The 18,676-nt window shown below is 39.7% G+C and overlaps 2 protein-coding genes across 2 annotated transcripts in view; one reads left to right on the forward strand and one right to left on the reverse strand.

Moving 5' to 3' along the window:
- The window catches only part of LOC138176771 (death-associated protein kinase 2-like), a 21,144-nt gene extending 3,054 nt beyond the window's left edge, over nt 1–18,090 (reverse strand). The window contains exons 1-6 of the mRNA XM_069107631.1: nt 17,988–18,090; nt 17,242–17,384; nt 15,137–15,358; nt 11,057–11,195; nt 1,189–1,318; nt 321–369 (exon numbers count right to left, since the gene is read on the reverse strand). Of these exons, the coding sequence (XP_068963732.1) occupies nt 321–369; nt 1,189–1,318; nt 11,057–11,195; nt 15,137–15,358; nt 17,242–17,303 (602 nt within the window). The 5' untranslated portion in view covers nt 17,304–17,384; nt 17,988–18,090. The remainder of the gene's footprint in view (nt 1–320; nt 370–1,188; nt 1,319–11,056; nt 11,196–15,136; nt 15,359–17,241; nt 17,385–17,987) is intronic.
- Nucleotides 3,794–4,524, forward strand: LOC138176734 (large ribosomal subunit protein eL19-like). The gene has a single exon (XM_069107552.1). The coding sequence runs from the start codon at nt 3,809–3,811 to the stop codon at nt 4,442–4,444; it is 636 nt and encodes a 211-aa protein (XP_068963653.1). The 5' UTR covers nt 3,794–3,808; the 3' UTR covers nt 4,445–4,524.
- Nucleotides 18,091–18,676: the final 586 nt, after the last annotated feature.

The following is an 18,676-nucleotide window of genomic DNA, read 5'->3' on the forward strand; positions in this document are numbered from 1 at the left end:
AAAGATAGAGCAAAGAAACATGGAGACATAGGAGAGGGGGTAGGGGAAGGGAGGGGAGAAGAGAGAGAGAAAGTGGGGAGAGAGGGGAGAAGAACAGGAAATGGAACCAAAACTGGAAGAGAAAAAAAAAAACTATAAGGAGAGATAATGGTGTGGGGGCCAAACAATCAGGTCTAGGAAAAGAGAGAAAAAGGGACTAAAGAAAAGGTTCAGAAAAATAGTGAGAGAGGAGCCTTCCAAGTGGAAGAGAACCCAGGGCCCTCCCTTCAAACTTCCCAGCTCCTTCCTCAACCCCTTTACTCCCAGCCCACAATCCTCACCACATGTCTGCAACAACAGTGAGAGGTTCCAACTTGATCACTTCTGGAGCTGAAAGGGGAAAACGCTCATCCTGAGGGAGCCCAGGGTGGTGTCCTCCACGCCTGGTCCCCACTCTGCCCTGCAGCTGGGCTCCTGAGTACCTGGGCTATGAAGCCCTGGCAGGTCCCAGTCTGGAATTCCTATGCAGAGGAAGATTTGTGGGAAGGAGGAAGGAGCAGGAATTGAGGAGGGAATGGGGGAAGGGGTCATATAGGGTCAAGAGGGTAAAGATGATTCTTTAGGGAAATGAAGTAAAATATCCCATGGAGGGCAGATAGAGAAGGGCTAGAACTGCAGCAAGAAGGGATGGTGGCTAGGTAGCTGGGGGAGACATGAATGGTGGAATAAGAAAGCTGTTAGGGGCGGCTAGGTGGCACAGTGAATAAAGCACCAGCCCTGGAGTCAGGAGGACCTGAGTTCAAATCTGGCCTCAGACACTTGACACACTTACTAGCTGTGTGACTTTGGGCAAGTCACTTAACCCCAATTGCCCTCCAAAAAGCAAAAAAAAAAAAAAGCTGTTAGAGGAAGACACCACATTGGCATTCATATCTCAGTGGAAATGAGCTCCTAGTAAAAGAGGTAGAAGACTAAAGATTGATTGAGGAAGGTGAACTTTTCCTAAAAAACAAAAACAAAAATCATTGCAACAAGACAAGGGGCTAAGGGAGATGATACCTTGATGAAAGGCAGGAAAATGACTGAGAGGACCTCAGGAAGGTCTAACTAGTCAAAACTTAGTAATCTGCAGACAAATGGGCTCTGGGAGTTTGAAGGTAGAGCTAAGATGGAGACTCAGAGATCCTAGAACCCAGTTTCTCTACCTACCAACATACTCAGGAATCCCACACCAACTGTTGAGGCACATGTTTTTCTCAATTTTCTGAGCCATTCCGAAGCCAATTATCTTGATCTTAGGTTTAATAACATCTTTCTGCTGTAGCATGATGTTCTCAGGCTAGGGAGAGGGAAAAAGAAATTCTTGGCCAGCTCTCAATTCCTGCATCACCAATAACCTTCCATTTGTTAGCTTTGTCAATCTGATGAGTGTGAGGTATAGCCTCAGATTTTCTTTAATTTGCACTTCTCTAATTATTAGCAATTTAGAGCATGTTTCTTTCCTTGAAAACTATCTGTTCGTGTCATTTGACCATTTATCAATTGGGGAAAGACTATTATAAATTTGAAATTAGTTCCTTATTTATCTTGGAAATTAGACTTTTAAAAATGAACTGCAGGGGCAGCCAGGTAGCATAGCGAGTAAGAGCACCGGCTCCAGTGTTGAGAAGACCTGGAGATCGAATCCCGGGCTCAGACACTTAGCACCCACCCAGAAACACCTGGCCGTTTAACCTTGAGCAAGTTACTTAACCCCAATTGCTTAGGGGTGGCCAGGTGGCTCAGCGAGTAAGAGTACCGGCTCCAGTGTTGGGATGACCTGGATCAAATCCAGGCTCAGATACTCAGCACCACACCCAGAAATAATAACTGGCCATGTAACCTTGAGCAAGTTACTTAACCTCAATTGCTTTAAAAAAAAAAAAAGAAAAGAAAAAAAATGAACTGCAAAGATTTTTTTTTACCTCCAATTATCTGTTTTACTTCTAGTCTTGGCTGTATTGAATTTGTTTGTAAAAATTCTTTTTAATTTTATGTAATGAAAATTATCCACTTTATCTTTTGAGATACTCTCTATTCTTTAGTCATAAAGCCTTCCCCTATCCATAGATCTGAAAAGTAATTTCTTCCTTGTTCCTCTAATTTGTCATTTAACCTTTTATATCTAGGTCATATGTACATTTGGGACTTGTCTTGGCATATGATGTGAGGTATGGTCTAAATAGAATTACTGCCAGACTGCTGCTGAGTTTTCCTAGCAATAGTTGTCAAACAGTAAATCCTTACCCTAGTAGATAAGGTCTATGGGTTTACTGAACAGATCTTTTTTACTGAGTGATCTATTTTTTATTTTAATTAGTACCAAATTGTTTTGATTATTACTCCTTTATAGTATGATTTGAGATCTGGTGCTGCTAGGACCCCTTCCTTCATACTTGTTCCTCATTATTTCCTTTCAGATTCTTAACCTTTTGCTCCTTCAGATTAATTTTATTATTTTTTCTAATTCTATTAAAGTAATGGTAGCTTGTACCATGAATAAGGCAATGAATAAGTAAATTTAGGTAGTACTGTCATTTTTTATAATGGTTCAAATTACCCCTGAAACAATATTTCTCTAATTATTTACATCTGTATTTTAGCATTTTTTTAGTTAAGGGTTATATAATTCCTATATGTTGGTAGTTAAATTCCCAAGTATTTTATGCCCTCTGCTGTTGTTTTAAATGGAATTTATCTTTCTCTCTTTTTCTGCTAGATTTTAATGTATTATGCAGAAATGCTGGTGATTTCTGAGGATTTATTTTTTAACCTGGAACTTTGCTAAAATTGTTTCAATTAATTTTCAGTTGACTCTCTAAGATTCTCTAAGTACAGTTTCATATCTCCTGCAAAAGCAATATTTTTTTTTCTTTGTTGCCTATGCTATATACCATGTTAAGGAAAGGTGCAATTATTATTTCAGTTTCTAGTGCTTTTTAACAGAAACTAGTGTTGTATTTTGCCAAAAAGCTTCCACTGAAAATCAAGTTATTTTTATTATTAATATGGTCAATTATGTTTAAAATTTTCCTTAAAATAAAACCAACACTGCATTCCTAGTATAAAGTCAATCTGATTATAGTGTATCATCTTTGTGATATAACATGGTGGCCTCTTTGCTAATATTTAAAATTTTTGCTTCAGTGTTCAATAGGGATATTGGTCTATAGTTTTCTTTGTTGTGACTCCCCCAGTTTAGGAATGAAGATCATACTTGTGTCATAGAACAAATTTTATAGGATTCTTTCTTTTTGCTTTCTTTCTCTTTTTTTCCAAACAGTTTTTGTAATATCAGAATTGCTCTTGAATGTTTGCTAGAATTAACTTGTAAATCCACCTGGTCCTAGGGTACTTTTTCTACCTTTTGGGGAGTTCATTTATAGCTTCCTCAACTTCTTTTTTTAAGATTGAATTATTTAAGTCCTCTATTTCCTGTTCTGTTAATCTGGACATTTTATATTTTTGTAAATACTGAATGCATCTATTTTATTAGTATGGCTTTCTTTATTTAAATCAAATTAGCTAATGGATCATCTATTTGCCTTTTTTTTAATAAAATTTTTAAAATAGCTCCTAGTTTTATTAATGTAATTTTTTTCTTTCAATTTTGTTAATCTTTTTTTTTTCTATTTCTACTTTGGTTTTTAACCAAGTGGGGTTAATTTATTGATTTGCTAGATTTTTTTTAGTTGCATGCTCAATTCATTGATTTAGTCTTTCTTTTATTGATGAAAGTGTTTAGAATTGCAAAATTTCCCCTAAGAACTGCTTTGGCTGCAGCTCAAAAATGTTGATTATTGTCTCCTTTCCTTTTCCGCTCTGCTGCTGCAGCCATGAGTATGCTAGGCTTCAGAAGAGGCTTGCCTCTAGTGTCCTTCAATGTGGAAAGAAGAAGGTATGGCTTGATCCCAATGAGACCAATGAAACCACTAATGCCAATTCCCGCCAGCAGATACGGAAGCTGATTAAAGATGGGCTTATCATCCAGAAGCCCGTTACAGTGCACTCTCGTGCCAGATGCCAAAAAAATACTCTGGCTCTAAGGAAGGGCAAGCACATGGGTATTGGTAAGAGAAAGGGTACTGCCAATGCTCGTATGCCTGAGAAGGTGACCTGGATGAGGCGAATGAGGATTCTTTGCTGTCTGCTTCAAAGATATCATGAATCCAAAAAGATTGACCGCCACATGTACCACAGCCTGTACTTGAAGGTGAAGGGAAATGTGTTCAAGAATAAACGAATCCTGATGGAGCACATTCATAAACTAAAGGCAGACAAGGCCCAGAAGAAGCTCTTGGCTGACCAGGATGAAGCTCAAAGGTCTAAGACTAAAGAAGTACAAAAGCATCGGGAAGAGCGTCTGCAGGCTAAGAAAGAGGAGATCATCAAGACTTTGTCCAAAGAGGAGGAGACTAAAAAATGATCCTCCCCTATCTCCTCTGTACATAGTACCCTTCTATTTGGCATATGCAATAAAAATGGACAACTGTCAGCCAAAAAAAATGTTGATTATGTTGTCATTATCTTTAATGAAATTATCATTTCTATAATTTGTTCTTTAGTCCATCAGTTCTTTAAGACTGTTATTTAACCTCTCATTGACATTTAATTTTCTTTAGTGGTTCTTTATCCAACATGATTTTTATTATTCCATCATTAAAATATGTGCTTGATATTGTTTTCCTGCATGTGATATTTTTATGCCCTAATGGCCATTTTTTGTAGAAGTGTTATTAAACAGCTGAGAAATATGTATATTGCTTTCTATTCCCATTCAATAATGACCAGACATCTATCATATCCAACTTTTCTAAAATTCTATTCAGGTTCCTAACTTCTCATTTTTTGTTAGAATTGTCTAACTCCATGAAGGGCATACCAAGTTTCATTATTATTATAGTTTTACTATCTATTTCTTCCTCTAATTTATTTAGCTTTTCCTTTAAGTATTAAGATGCTATGCCATTTGGTGTACACATGCCACATAATGATTTTTTTTCTGGTACCTTTCAGCAAAAAGAGTTTCTATATTTATCTCTTTTGTCTTTTTTTTTTTTTGCACATTGACTGAAATCAGGACTGCTATCCTTGCTTTTTACAGTTCAACTGAGGCATCATATATTTTGCCCTCACCACTTTTTAACTCACTCTTTATGTTTCAAGTATGTATCTTGTAAATATCATGGTAGATTCTGCTTTCTAAAACTTTCCCTTTTTATGGGTAATTTCATCCCATTCACATTCACAGTTATGATTGTTAATTATTTATTTCCCTCCATGCTATTCTCTTATATTTTTTCTTCTTGTTGCTCCCCACTCCCTCCTTTATTTCATCCCTTTTCTAAGTTTAAGATTTACTTTTCTGACTAACCCCTCCCTGCATCTACCATGCTTCTTATATTCCCCTTTTTCCTCTTTCTCTTCTCTCCTGTTTCCTGTTGAGTTGAATGCATTTCTACAGCAAACTCTATGTGTGTTCTACTCTCTTCTGACTAGTTCAGATGAAATCCTTCTATTCTGCTATCTATATATTTCTTTTTAAAATCTAAGTTGGTTTATGAGTTCTACCTGTAACCAAATTGGTCTCTTTAGGCAGTTCCCCCTTTTTTCCTTATCAGAATAGTTTCTGTCTTAAGAATCTCATTCTTGAAAGCATCCTATCTTTTTTGGGCTTACTTCTCCAGTAGAATTGTAAGTTATAATTCCTATGAATCCTTTCTCTGAACCTTTGAAATGTTTGCCCCAAATCTAGGATACCCAGCTATATCCAGCTTTAGAATGTACCTATCTTTCCTCTCCTTCCCTATCATAAAATCTAAGATACAGTGGTCATATATCCCCAAGGATCTCATAATTTTTATTTCAGTAACCAATTCTTCCTTGTTGGTCAGAATCAGGCAGCAAATATGGACTCCCTGTATTGCTTTCTCTACCTTTAGTGGACTGAAATTATCATTAAGACAATCCAAGGAGTTATCAGAATATCTATTTTTGGAACAAATATGGCTAGATGAAGTCTACTGTCACTACTATGTCATGCCTCCAGGGTCGGTTTATGATTTGGTTTTTAAATTCCTCATCTATTTCCTCCTATATATTTGGTCTGTGGAATATCAGCAAGACAATATCACTTCTATTCCTCCCTCTGTTTATCTTTACCCAGATACTCTCCAACATGTGTGCCCATCATCTTCCATGATTTCATCACATAAGTCTACCTTCTTATTATATAATTCCACTCTATCTTTCAGTTACACACTCTTATTCAGTACTTAGCACAATGTCTGGTTCATAATAGGTACTTAATAAATGTTTATGGAATGAATGAATATGGTATATTTTTCCACTGCAGAAAGTTTGATGTGAAACCCAATTAAGCAAGACTATACCAGATCAAATGTTTCTAAAGATGAAAATGGAAGGATAACAGATGAAAAATAGATCAAATCTATCAGCATTTCTGTAACAATTTTCTTCATCAATGACTGTGACATCATAAGTATAAAGATAGAAGAGACTTCAATGGCATCTAGTTCAACCCTCTCATTTTCCAGATAAGGAAACTGAAACACAGGAAAATTAAGTACCTTACAATCAGGGTCAGGATTTGAACAAGGGTCAGTGTTCGTTCCACTTACATCATGCTGCTTCCTTAAAACAAATACCTTAAGAGAGTCATCAGAAGCACTAAGAGGTTAAGTGGATGTGCCCAGGGCCACACAACCATTATATGTGAGAAGTAGGACTTGAAGACAACTCTTCCTCTCTATGCACTATGCCATGATCACCTAAATCTTTACACACTAACATTTCAATCTCTGGTGTACTAAAAAAAAAAAAAAGAAAATAGGAATGACACTAAACTAGGACAAAGACAGAAAAGAACAATGTAGACTAGATCAAGTATGTATAGAGGAAATGTGTACTGGAGGAGACACAGTTTTGTGGGCAATGAGGTATCAATTTTCAAGCTATCTGAAGATATTATCAAGAAGGGAAGATACCAAACATCTGGGGAAAAAAATCACAGACAGTATTACTACTCCAAAATGGTGATTGAGAGGACAGCAATAACTATTAAATCTAAATGCCCAGTTTCTCATCTCTATAAAACTTTAGGAGAATAATCTCCATAGGTATCACAAGTTTCCTTGATGAAAACCTGAGAAGAGATCCTTGCAGACAACACTTCACCACAAGGCACATCTCCAAAGTAATTCAACTGACTGAAAACTGTATAAAAAACAAGACTCCACTGTGCTTATTGTTTGTTGACTCTTTTAAATAAAAGCATTTGACTTCATGGATCAAAATGCAGCCTTAAAGGCTCTATTCCAACAACATGTGGATTCCTTGAAAGGTGCAGCAAGAGAAAATTTTGTCTGATGATGCTAATTATCCATATCAAGTGAGACATAAAAGGGGGAGACATAAGCTCGCTCACCAAAGGTGTTTGCGACTGTCATGGTACATGTCTAGTGCAGAATCCAAATGGAAAAGGTATTCCCTATAGATTTTTAGGTCCTCCAGATGCTCCTGGTGGTGGATTACAGGATCATAGATTTAGAACTGGAAGGGATATTAGAGGTCATCTAGTCCAACCTACTCATATTATTGTGTTGATTTTATCCAGCCTTGGAATACCACAGAGCCTCCTAAATTGAGATCTACAACTACTCAAAAATTTAGACTAACAATCCACACAGGAAAAGTCAAGCGAGTTGAACAGAGCTTATTGATTTATCAGTACATTCATCTCAGGCAAACACTGCAAACAAACCATGAGCTGAGCCCAAAACTGAACTGCAGGAAAAACTATGAACTAGATTACTTTTCGGAAACTGAAACATTTCTATGATCCCAAGTTGCTCCCTGAAATAAAAATCCATCTTTAAACACCAATATTCTTTCTTTCTTTTTTTTTTTTAAGCAATCAGGCTAAGTAACTTGCTCAAGGTTACACGGCCAGTTATTTCTGGGTGTGGTGCTGAGTATCTAAGCCCGGATTTGATCCAGGTCGTCCCGACACTGGAGCCGGTGCTCTTACTCGCTGAACCACCTGGCCGCCCCTAAGCAATTGGGATTAAGTAACTTGCTCAAGGTTAAACGGCCAGGTGTTTCTGGGTGGGTGCTAAGTGTCTGAGCCCGGGATTCGATCTCCAGGTCATTCTGACACTGGAGCTGGTGCTCTTACTCACTGTGCTACCTGGCCACCCCTAAATACCAATATTCTTTCAATGATGCTCTATGATTGAGACCACCAGATTGCAGCATATTGCCAATGATTACTTTAATAAAAAAGTGGCATAAAATATATGATTTAGGAGATATATGTTCAGAAACAGGTGGGCTAGTAATACATCAGAAGCAAAAGGTAATAGATGAACAGTTTGAAGCTCAAGTCTTTTTAGCTATAATTAATCTTGGCCCTGGGAAAGAGATGAAGTGTACCTCCCCCATTTCTTTGTAGAGGTTGGAGGACTACAGGTGCAGAATACTGCATACACTATCAGACACAGCCACCATATCATTTATTTTGTTCAATTCCTTTTCTCTGTTACAAGGATAGGTTCACTGGGTCTTCAGAGGTATATATGTGTGTGTGTGTGTGTGTATATATATATATATATATATATATGTATGAAAATGACATTGATTTCAAAAACAAAAGGCATAGATAAAACTGTTTTTAAAAAGATGGATATCTTAAGTGCCACATTGGTACTCTCATAATGTTAAAAGAGCTAGAAGACCTCTAACATTTAAAACAGAACTCCTCCCAGGATTTATGGAACAAAATGGACAAGAATCACATAGGATAGGAAGGTATGGATGTTGTACAATTCTGTACACTGGAAGAAGTACTCATATTAATGAACTCATAGATTGAAGTGTTAAAGAAATATATTCCCTTCTCATAGTCCCATATTACAGTTATAAGTCCCATCCCAACAATCTTATAAGATCAAATAGGCTTCTTCACATTAGTATTTCTAGCTTCCCTTATTTGTACCCATACTTTGTATATTTGCACTCAGATTTCTGATGCCATGGATTTTACTGCTGAAACCTTTCTCAGATTTTCTCTCCTTTGAGTTACTGGAACTCTACTAAAATGTATACAATTAATAATTTTTGCTTGATTATCTCCTATGTTACAGCTGTTATTTATTTTCTATCATAGCTGATTCATCTCATAGGGAGTTTTCTCTCACCCTTTTCAGTTTAAAACCATTCTTGATCAGATCTGAAATCTAGGCAATATATATTTTACCAGTACTCATTAAGTATGCAACATCCCATACTAAGAGTATATTATTCCTTTATTTTAAAGCATAGTCCAAAAATCTCATTTTTCATATCATCTCATGTAGTATCTTAGATATCATAGACAAGTCTCCATCTTCTAAAGCCCCTTGATTTATCATTCCTACGTCTTTGCTCATGTTGCTTCCTCTGCCTGAAGTGCTCTTCCCTGTGCTCTTTATCTACCCAATTCTTAACTATCTGTCAAGACTCAGAATAACATAATTTCAGGGTAGAAAAGGACCTCAGAGGATATGTAGTCCAATGCATACCTGAGCAGGATTCACTTCTACAACATTCCCAATATGTGATCATCCAACATTCTTTTGAAGAAAAGAAAACTATTACCTCCCAAGGTAGCCCATTTCACCTTCAGAGAGCTCTAGTTCTTAGGAAGTTTCTCCTTTTATTAAGCCTAAATCTGTCTCTTAGCAATTTACATCAAGTTCAAATGATCTTCCATGAGGCCTTCCTTAATAACCTTCAGCAAAATAAGGTTTCCCTCCTTTGTATTTCAATAACACTCGTCTTAAAAGTCACTTATGTTATACTTAATACACAGTCTAGTAATGTAGATATGTCTTCATTGACTAGATAACAAATTATAACTCATGTTAACAATTACTAAGTACCTATTATGTGCAAGGCAATGTGTTGTTAGGAATCTTTGAGATTCTTTATTTCAGAAATTCTTAACCTGGGGTTTGTGCAGACTTCAAGGGTTCCATGAACTTGAATGGAAAAGAAATTATTTCTCTATTTCCACTAGTCTCCAAACTGAAATTTAACATTTCCTTCAAATATTTAAAATTATTATTTTGGGAAGGGGTCCATAGATTTAACCATACTGCGATAGGGACCATGACATAAAAAAGGTTAAGAATTCCTGATCTAATCCAGCCAAATTATAAAACAATTCAAGATAAGGATTATATCCTGAACAGCATGGCACCTATTATCTTCCCTTGAATATAGCAGGTATTCAAAAATTTTTGCTGAATCCTGAATCCAATTCAAATGGACACCATTTCTTAATCAGTTCCTATTATGTGCAAAGTATTGTACTGAGGAGACATAAAGATGAAAAATAACAGTTCCTTCCCTCAAAGAGTTTATAATCCATTGGGAAGGAAGGATCATGCACACCAATATGTATACCAATAAGTATGATACAAGATAAAGTATTATAGGGCAAAAATGAAATCTGGGCAACGTGATCTAAGAAAAATTGGGGAAAAGACACTACTTTTCACTGGAAGGAATCACAGAAGAGGTGGCACAAAGAAAACTGATAGGAAGAGATGAGAAGAGAGTTCCTTTCAGTTGTAGTATGATCTGTACCAATAAACAATGAAGGCAGGAGATGTAAGAACAAGATCAGGGAATTGCTATCAAGGAATCAATAGTAGATCAATTTGACCAGAATTAAGAGTATGTGAATGAGAGTTTGTAAAATAGTATTTGAAAAAGTGACTGGATATAGATTGTGGAGAATCTTCAATGTTAGCATGAAGTTATATCTAATCCTATAAATAATATATAGATAACCTCTAATATCCCTCCCAACTCTAAATCTATAATCCTATGAACCCAACAGAAAGCCACTGAACATTTATGAACAGGGAAATGACATAAATGAATGAATGTTGAATAAACTTTTTAACTTGGAAAAAAGGGCCCCTATTATAGGTTGCCTGTAGTGTTATATGTGGCCACCAGGGGTCACTACCTTGAGGTCAAAGTGGGAGATGTTCAAGGAATGCATATAAACCAATCCATCCAGGAGTTGTAACAGGAAGTCTGAGGCTTCGGGCTCTGACAATGACTCCTTTTCAGCCACAAAGTCAAAAAATTCCCCTCCCTGGATCCTGCAGGAAGAAAGAGTACAGGTAGGGATTACACTAGACTTCACAAGACCTCCTCATGCCCCCAGCATTCTACAAATTTCCTCTGAAAACCAAGATTCCAAATTCCTTCTAAGACCCAGCCATCTCTAACTTTTCTTTAAGTTCCCTTCAGTTCCTTTAATACCCTTGACTTCAAGGATCCTTTATTCTTCCTTGGAATATTCCTAGATCCAGATCCCTCACCTGCGTTCTTCAAACTACTAGAACCTCCCTCCAAGATCTCTCTTTACTCTCCCTCTCTCCCTTCCCTTCTCATTCATTCTTTCCTTATCCAGAGGTTCCCAATGTGGGCAATTCACCCCCTGGGAAGCACTGGAACATGGGTGAGGGGGGTAGTAAGCTCAGGTGCAATTGGGGGTCGTTGAATAAAAATAAGGGGGCAATGAAAGCAGAAGGAAAGAAGATAAGACAATTTTTAAAAGCCATTCATACATGTTTCATTTGTTGTGTAACAGAGTTAAAGTCATAGTGATTACATTATTTTCCAAATAAACACACAAAATGCAAGTTGTAACCTATCAGTGATCAAGTCCACCAACAGGTTTTAACAAGCAAGGGTTAGCAGGAAAGCAGGTCACTGAGTTGTTGGGAAGTCCAGCTGGCATCCAGCAGTAATATGTGCCTGTAATTATTTGTCTATAACACAATATTAATCAATTACATGACATAATGTTGTGTCATCAAAATTTCAATGCAGGAAAAAACCCACAGATTTACAATAAATTATTAAATTTAAGATAAGTCATTTTTTTTTAATTATATTTTGGGGGGTGGAGTCAAGATGGTGGAGTAGAAGCTCTGAGAGGCTCTGGCTTCCACCTTCCCCAATGTAAAAAGGGGACTCTGAACAAACTTTGGAGTTGGAGAAGCCACAAAATGACACAAAGAAGCTAACCTCCCACTGAGGACAGCCCAGCAGGCCAGCAGGAATCAGCGAGCGCAGTGCTCTGGGAACCGAGCCCAGGCCCGAATGAGCTGGAGGTTTTAGCCCCAGGGCGGGTCTGACCAGCTGCCCACTGGAGGGACTCCAGATCACCAGCAGCTGTGGTGATCCAGAATTATCAACACATCGATGCAAAGGACAAAGTGAGAGATAAGTGCAGTCTGGACTTTGGGACCCAGTAAGTGGGAGTGCGTCAACTTTTGCCCCGGGGCGAGAAGCCGCTGAGACATCTGGCACAGCCACCCAGCACCACATGGCAGTTTCAGCTCCTGGCCTGCAGAGTGTAGGGGGACCAAGCAACCAGTCTGAGGGGTAATCGCTCTTGCTTTAACCTGCTTGGATCTGGATTGCAGTCTAGGGTGGAGGTCCTAGTGTGTATGTCCAGCTTGCCAGAGTGTGTGGAGACCTCAGAGGGGGCACCCATCTAATACCTCCGGCAGCTGAGAAAAACCCAGCGTTTGGGACAAAAGCTCCCCTGTCTGAGTCCTACTGTGGCAAAAAGCCCAGGGGTCAAGTGACTGAGGGACAACGTGACCACACAAAGGAAACAAAGCAAACAGAAGATTCCAACATTAGACTCCTATTTTGGGGACAAAAAGGAGCAAAGCATGGAACAGGAGGAAGACAGTGAAGTCAGAACTCCTGCACCAAAACCTTCAAAGGAAAATACAAGCTGGTTACAGGCCATAGAGGACCTTAAGAAGCAGATAAGATAAGTGGAGGAAAAATTGGGAAGAGAAATGAGAATGATGCAAGAAAATTATGAAATGAGAGTCAACAGCCTGACTGAGGAAAATCACACCTTAAAAAATAGACTAACTCAAATGGCAAAAGAGGCCTAAAAAGGCACTGAGGAGAAGAATGCCTTAAAAAGCCAAATTTTCCAGATGGAAAAAGAATCTCAAAAGCTCACTGAGAAGAATCATTGCTTCAGAATTAGATTGGAGCAAATGGAAGCTAATGACTTTATGAGAAATCAAGATGCTGTTAAACAGATCCAAACAAATGAAAGGATAGAAGGCAATGTGAAATATCTCATGGGGAAAACCACTGACCTGGAAAACAGATCCAGGAGAGATAATTTAAAAATTATTGGACTACTTGAAAGCCATGATCAAAGTAAGAACCTAGAAATCATCCTCCAGGAAGTTCTCAAAGAAAACTGCCCTGATGTTTTAGAACCAGAGGGCAAAATAGAGGTTGAAAGAATCCACCAATCACCTCCTGAAAAAGATCCCAAAAAGAAAACTCCTAGGAATATTTTAGCCAGGTTCTGGAATTCCCAGATTAAGGAGAGAATATTACAAGCAGCCAGGAAGAAACAATTTGAATATTGTGGAAACACAATCAGGATAACCCAGGATCTGCAGCTTCTACACTGAAGGATCAAAGGGCTGAGAATATGATATTCTGGAGGTCAAGGGAGCTGGGATTAAAACCACCTACCCAGCAAAACTGAGTATCATGTTTCAGGGGAAAATATGGTCATTCAGTGGAATAGAGGACTTTCAAGTATTCTTGATGAAAAAATCAGAGTTGAATAGAAAATTTGACATTCAGATACAAGAAGCAAGAGAAGCTTGATAAGGTAAACAGGGAAAAGAAATCATAAGGAACTTATCAAAGTTGAACTATTAACATTCCTACATGGAAAAACAATAATTGTAACTGATGAAACTTTTCTCAGTATGAAAATAGTTGAAGGGAATAGAAATATATATATATATATATGAGGGTATATAGGCATATGAATACATATGTGAATGTGTGTATATATGTTTACAGGTATATATAGATAGAGGGCACAGGACCAAGTTAATAGGAAGGGATGATACTTAAAAGGTGAAATTAAGAGGTAAGAGAGGAATATAATGAGAGGAGATGGGGAGAGACACAATGGGGTAAACTATCTCATATAGAAGAGGCAAGTGAAAATGGTTACAATGGAGGGGAAGAATAGGAAGGCAAAAGGGAATGGGTCAACCTTATTCTCATTGAATTTGGCTGGGGGAGGGAATGAAATACACACTAAATAGGGTATCTCACCCTACAGGAAAGTAGGAGGGAAGGGGATCAGAGGGGGGATGATGGAAGGGAGGACAGGCTTGGGGGGAGGAAGTTGGAAGCACCCACTTTTGAAAAGGGACGGGATCAAAGTAGAGAATAGAACGAACAAGTGGGAGGTGGGATGGGAGGGAGGAAAATATAGTCAGTCTTTTACAATATAACTACTATGTTATTGTTTTGCATTAGCTACACATGTACAACCTATACTGAACTGCTTATCTTCCCAGTAAGGGTGGGTGACAAGGGAGAAAGGGAATGAATCTGGAATTCAAAGTTTTAAAATCAAATGTTTAAATATATACATATATACTATTATTAATACTATTTTACATGTAATTGGGAAATAAGATATACAGGCACTGGGGCATAGAGATCCACCATGCCCTACTGGAAAAGTTGAAAGGGGTATGGGAGAAAATATGGGACAGAACAGATTGAAGGAGGGGATATCCTGTGGGACTGCTATTTTGGGGCAGTGGGTAGGGGAAAAACGGGGAGAAAATTTGTAACTCAAAATCTGGCGGCAATGAATGATGTAAATCATAAGTTAATAAAGCATTTGAAAAATGGAAAAAATTATATTTTTAGAAATGACACAAAATTTTTTTAAAACCATTAAAGGGTTCAAGAAAGTAATTTCCAGGGGGGCACTGAGTGATTTTTTTAAAGGGGACAGTAAGCCAAATAATTTTGGGAACCTCTGCCTTACACCTACAAAACCTAGTTCTTTCTATCTTCAAAATCTACCAGGATTCCAATTCCTTTTCTGATTCCCAAGAGCCTCTTCTTAGACTTCTCAAGGTCCTCAGGCCCTTAAGATCCCTAAGATCCTCAGGCTTCCCCACCCCCACCCCATTTAAAGAAGTATGTCTCCCACACCCAGGACACTCACAGCTCCAACACCAACACCATCTGGACCTGGCATATGAAGACATCATGCAGCTGCATGATGTGAGGGTGTTGTAGCCCTTGCAGGATTTCCACCTCTTGATTCACCACCTTACGTTCTATTCCCAGTCGGCTCCCCTTCCTCCTACGAATCTTGATGAATTTGGCTGCATAAAATATCCCTGAGGAACGTTCCCGGCATTTCCAAACTGTCGAAAAGTGCCCACTGAAGGGGTAAGAGGGGTTGGGGTAAGAGGCACCAAAGTGGTCTAATCAGCGTTCCTCAAATGTACCCTTGGGCTTTCCTGCCTTTGTTCGTGCACTTCCATCTACCCATGATGCCCTTCCTTACCTTGTATAATTATCAAAAAAATTCTAGCCATCTTTCAAGGCCCAACTTAGATGTCCACCTCCTTCATTCAGACTTCCCTACTTTTCCTAGCAAGAGATTTGTCCTCCTTCCACTCAATTACTTTAGAACTTTTGTTGTAACACTCACAAGGCACTTGTATACTGCCTTGTACTATAGTTATCTGTGCACATCTTAGAGCAGGTCCCTTGAGGGCAGGGATCATGTTTTATGCATCTGATAGTAAACTAGAAGTCAATCCAGAGGTCAGATTTCTAATGTTTGTTTTGCCACTAACCACTTTTGTGAGCTTGGGGTGGTCACTTAAACCCTTTGGGTCTCTCACTTTCGGTTTTGATATGCTATAATTCGATAAACTTTGTATCCACAGTATATAGTGTACTCAGTAATCAATTCACCAACCTTTAAGCACCTACTATATTCAAAGCTCTATGCCTAGACATTGGTTTACTTATTAAATAAATAAATGCAAGGTCCAAAGAGCAATGTGGCACCACACTACTTCCTAAAGGTCACCACAAGCAGCTAAGCAAAGGCCGCTAGGTGGCACAGTGTATAGAGTACCAGCCCTGGGGTCAGGAGGACCTGAGTTCAAATCTGCCCTCAGACACTTAAAACTAGCTGTGTGACCTTGGGCAAGTCACTTAACCCCAATTGCCCTACCTTCCCCTCTCCAAAAAATAAACAAACAAAAAGATGCAGCTAAGCAGGTTAAAGGGAATAATCTGGGGTCTAGGTGTCTAGTCTAATCACTCCACCTATTTTGGGGGGCAAAAAGATTTAAATATCTGAATATTTATGTTGGGGGCAAGGGGAAGAGGAGGAAGTTAGGGATCTGGAAGCAATCAAGTCAGACCAATCTATTTGTCTACTGATTACCCATGCAGAAGATCTGCTATAGTTCAGAAGCTGGGGTCAAGCAGAAGACCTGAAAGACCAAGAGTCCCAATCACAGGAGAAATTCTGAGGTCTAACCCTTCATCCTCCAACAATCACTCATAATTCAATCAACAAACTGAGTGTACATAGTCTTATGCTAGGCTAGGGTCTATGAGGGATATACAGACATATAACGTATTACCCTGTCCTCAAGATACTTCCAGTCTTTGGGGAACTATCATACTGTATTATAGCAAGTGTCTGAATCTCTAAGATTATATAGAAAAATAATTATTTGTTGAAATATTTATAACAATTACTTGACTTTTTAAAAAGTTGACTTCTTGAAAACACCTCGGTAAACTTTTTGAACCTTTTTACATACAAAAATATAACTACTATAAGGCAGTAAATGTGATAAGTGCCAAATGAGCATTGTGGGAGGTAAGTTTTCTAGGAAATCAAAGAAGTTGGGAAGTTAACTTCAGGATGAGGTGGTAAAGAAAAAGGAGTTGGAGCCTGAACTGGTTCAAATTAATGTCTTAAATAATAAGTAGAGGGGGAGGCATAAGGGAGGACATTCATTCATTCATCCACTCCAGATGTGGGAAACAACATACGTAAAAAACACAAAAGTCGAAAATGAGCATGGCATATTTGCAGGGTAGAGTGAATAGCTCACTGAGTGGAGTGGAGGGTAGGGGAGTGGTGTATGGTAAGGCTGGAAGAACAGGAAGCAACAGCAAGACAAGGGTCACCTATAAGAGAACCCAAGAAGCTGGGCTTCCAGCCAGAAAGCCAGACATCCTCTTTCCCAGCTTGGTCCAGGGACAGGGCACCAGTCTCAAAGCCCATTTCACCTGCCCAGCTTATCCTGTAGTTCATACAGCTCCTCCACATTGGCTAGATGGGCTAGGGCCATGATACGGGGTTCCAGTCCACAAGCACACTGTCAGCTTCTGTCAGGGATACTCCAGCATCCTTCGGGACTACCCAGCTCAGCCTGGGGAGAAAGGCCACAGCTTGCCCACAGTCTCAAACATCTCCCAAATACTAATGGGCAAGCGGAAACAAACACAAGAAGCAAATACAGGGAAATAATAATAGAGACACCAGGACTGGCAAGCATCACCAGAAGGCATTGGGACCTTGATAGCTGACCTCCAGAGGAAAGACCCTCCAGTTAGAGGCCTCAGAGCCAGGCACCAGACTGGCTGGCACTGCCCACACCAGCGGGCAAAGGCTCTGCTCATTCTCGTGGACCCGCTCTCCAAACTGCACTGTCTCCACCACACCTGACCTCCAAGAGTCCTGTCTGTTCTAAATCTAGGATGCTAGGAGACCCTCCTCCCAGCACCCCGCCCCCCCATAGACACGGCCCCCTCCCCAGCAGCACCTCCCCCTTCTCTCCATCAGCCCCTCCCCAACATATCTGCCCCGCAGCCCCCTTTCCTCACTACGCTGTGACGCCTCACCCAGGCACTCCCTCTCCTCCCACCCCTGCCCTTCGACCCTTCCCAGCTCTTTTCTCCATCCGCCCCTTCCCTCTCATATTTGTGTTACACACCCCCTGTGCCCCCCTTCCATAAAGACCCCGCCCCCTCACTGGACTCCCAGCCCAGTCTCTGGTCCGGCTCCGCCTCCAACGTAGCAACCGCGGGTTTGCAAACAGGCCTAACGGCCCCGCCCCCTCCAACGGCCCGCGCGTGCCCAGAGCGCAGGTTGAGGTGGGAGGAGCAGGACCCGCGGAGGGGGCGGGCCAGCCAACCTCTGGGCCCAGACCGGATGAAGGACTGAAAGCCAATTAGGATGAAGGGCGGAGTCCCCGACAGACGCGGAAACTGGGATTGGAAGAACTAAGCCAATCAAAGGCGAGGAGCTGAGTTTCTAGGGCGTCGACCGAGGGAAGAGCCTTACACATAGAACAGCGTTAATAGTTACATCCCAAGGTGGCAGGGGGACGTGCCATATGCAGAAGCTATCCCACATCTAGATCATGTACTCAGCTCTGTGAGTCCTGATGTCTATACCCTGGTCCTTTTGGTGTTCAGTCTGGACCCTGTGCAGGCTTGCACTAGGCCTTTATCTAAAGTCTTAATCGTTCTGGCTGCAGACTTTGAAAGATTGTCATGTAGAAGAGGAATTTGTTCTAGAATTTATTAAGCAATTACTACACATGCAAAACTGCTAGTCACTAGGGATATAAATAGAAAATATCAACAATCCCTGTGTTCAAAGAGCTCACATAATCCAGGGAAACAACACAAAGTTGTTCATATGTTCATATCCTGTTTA

Source organism: Petaurus breviceps, unplaced genomic scaffold (genome assembly GCF_028583685.1).
Source record: "Petaurus breviceps papuanus isolate PSGF00001 unplaced genomic scaffold, PetGlider_PUasm1.0 90165, whole genome shotgun sequence".
In the NCBI taxonomy this organism is placed as follows: Eukaryota; Metazoa; Chordata; class Mammalia; order Diprotodontia; family Petauridae; genus Petaurus; species Petaurus breviceps.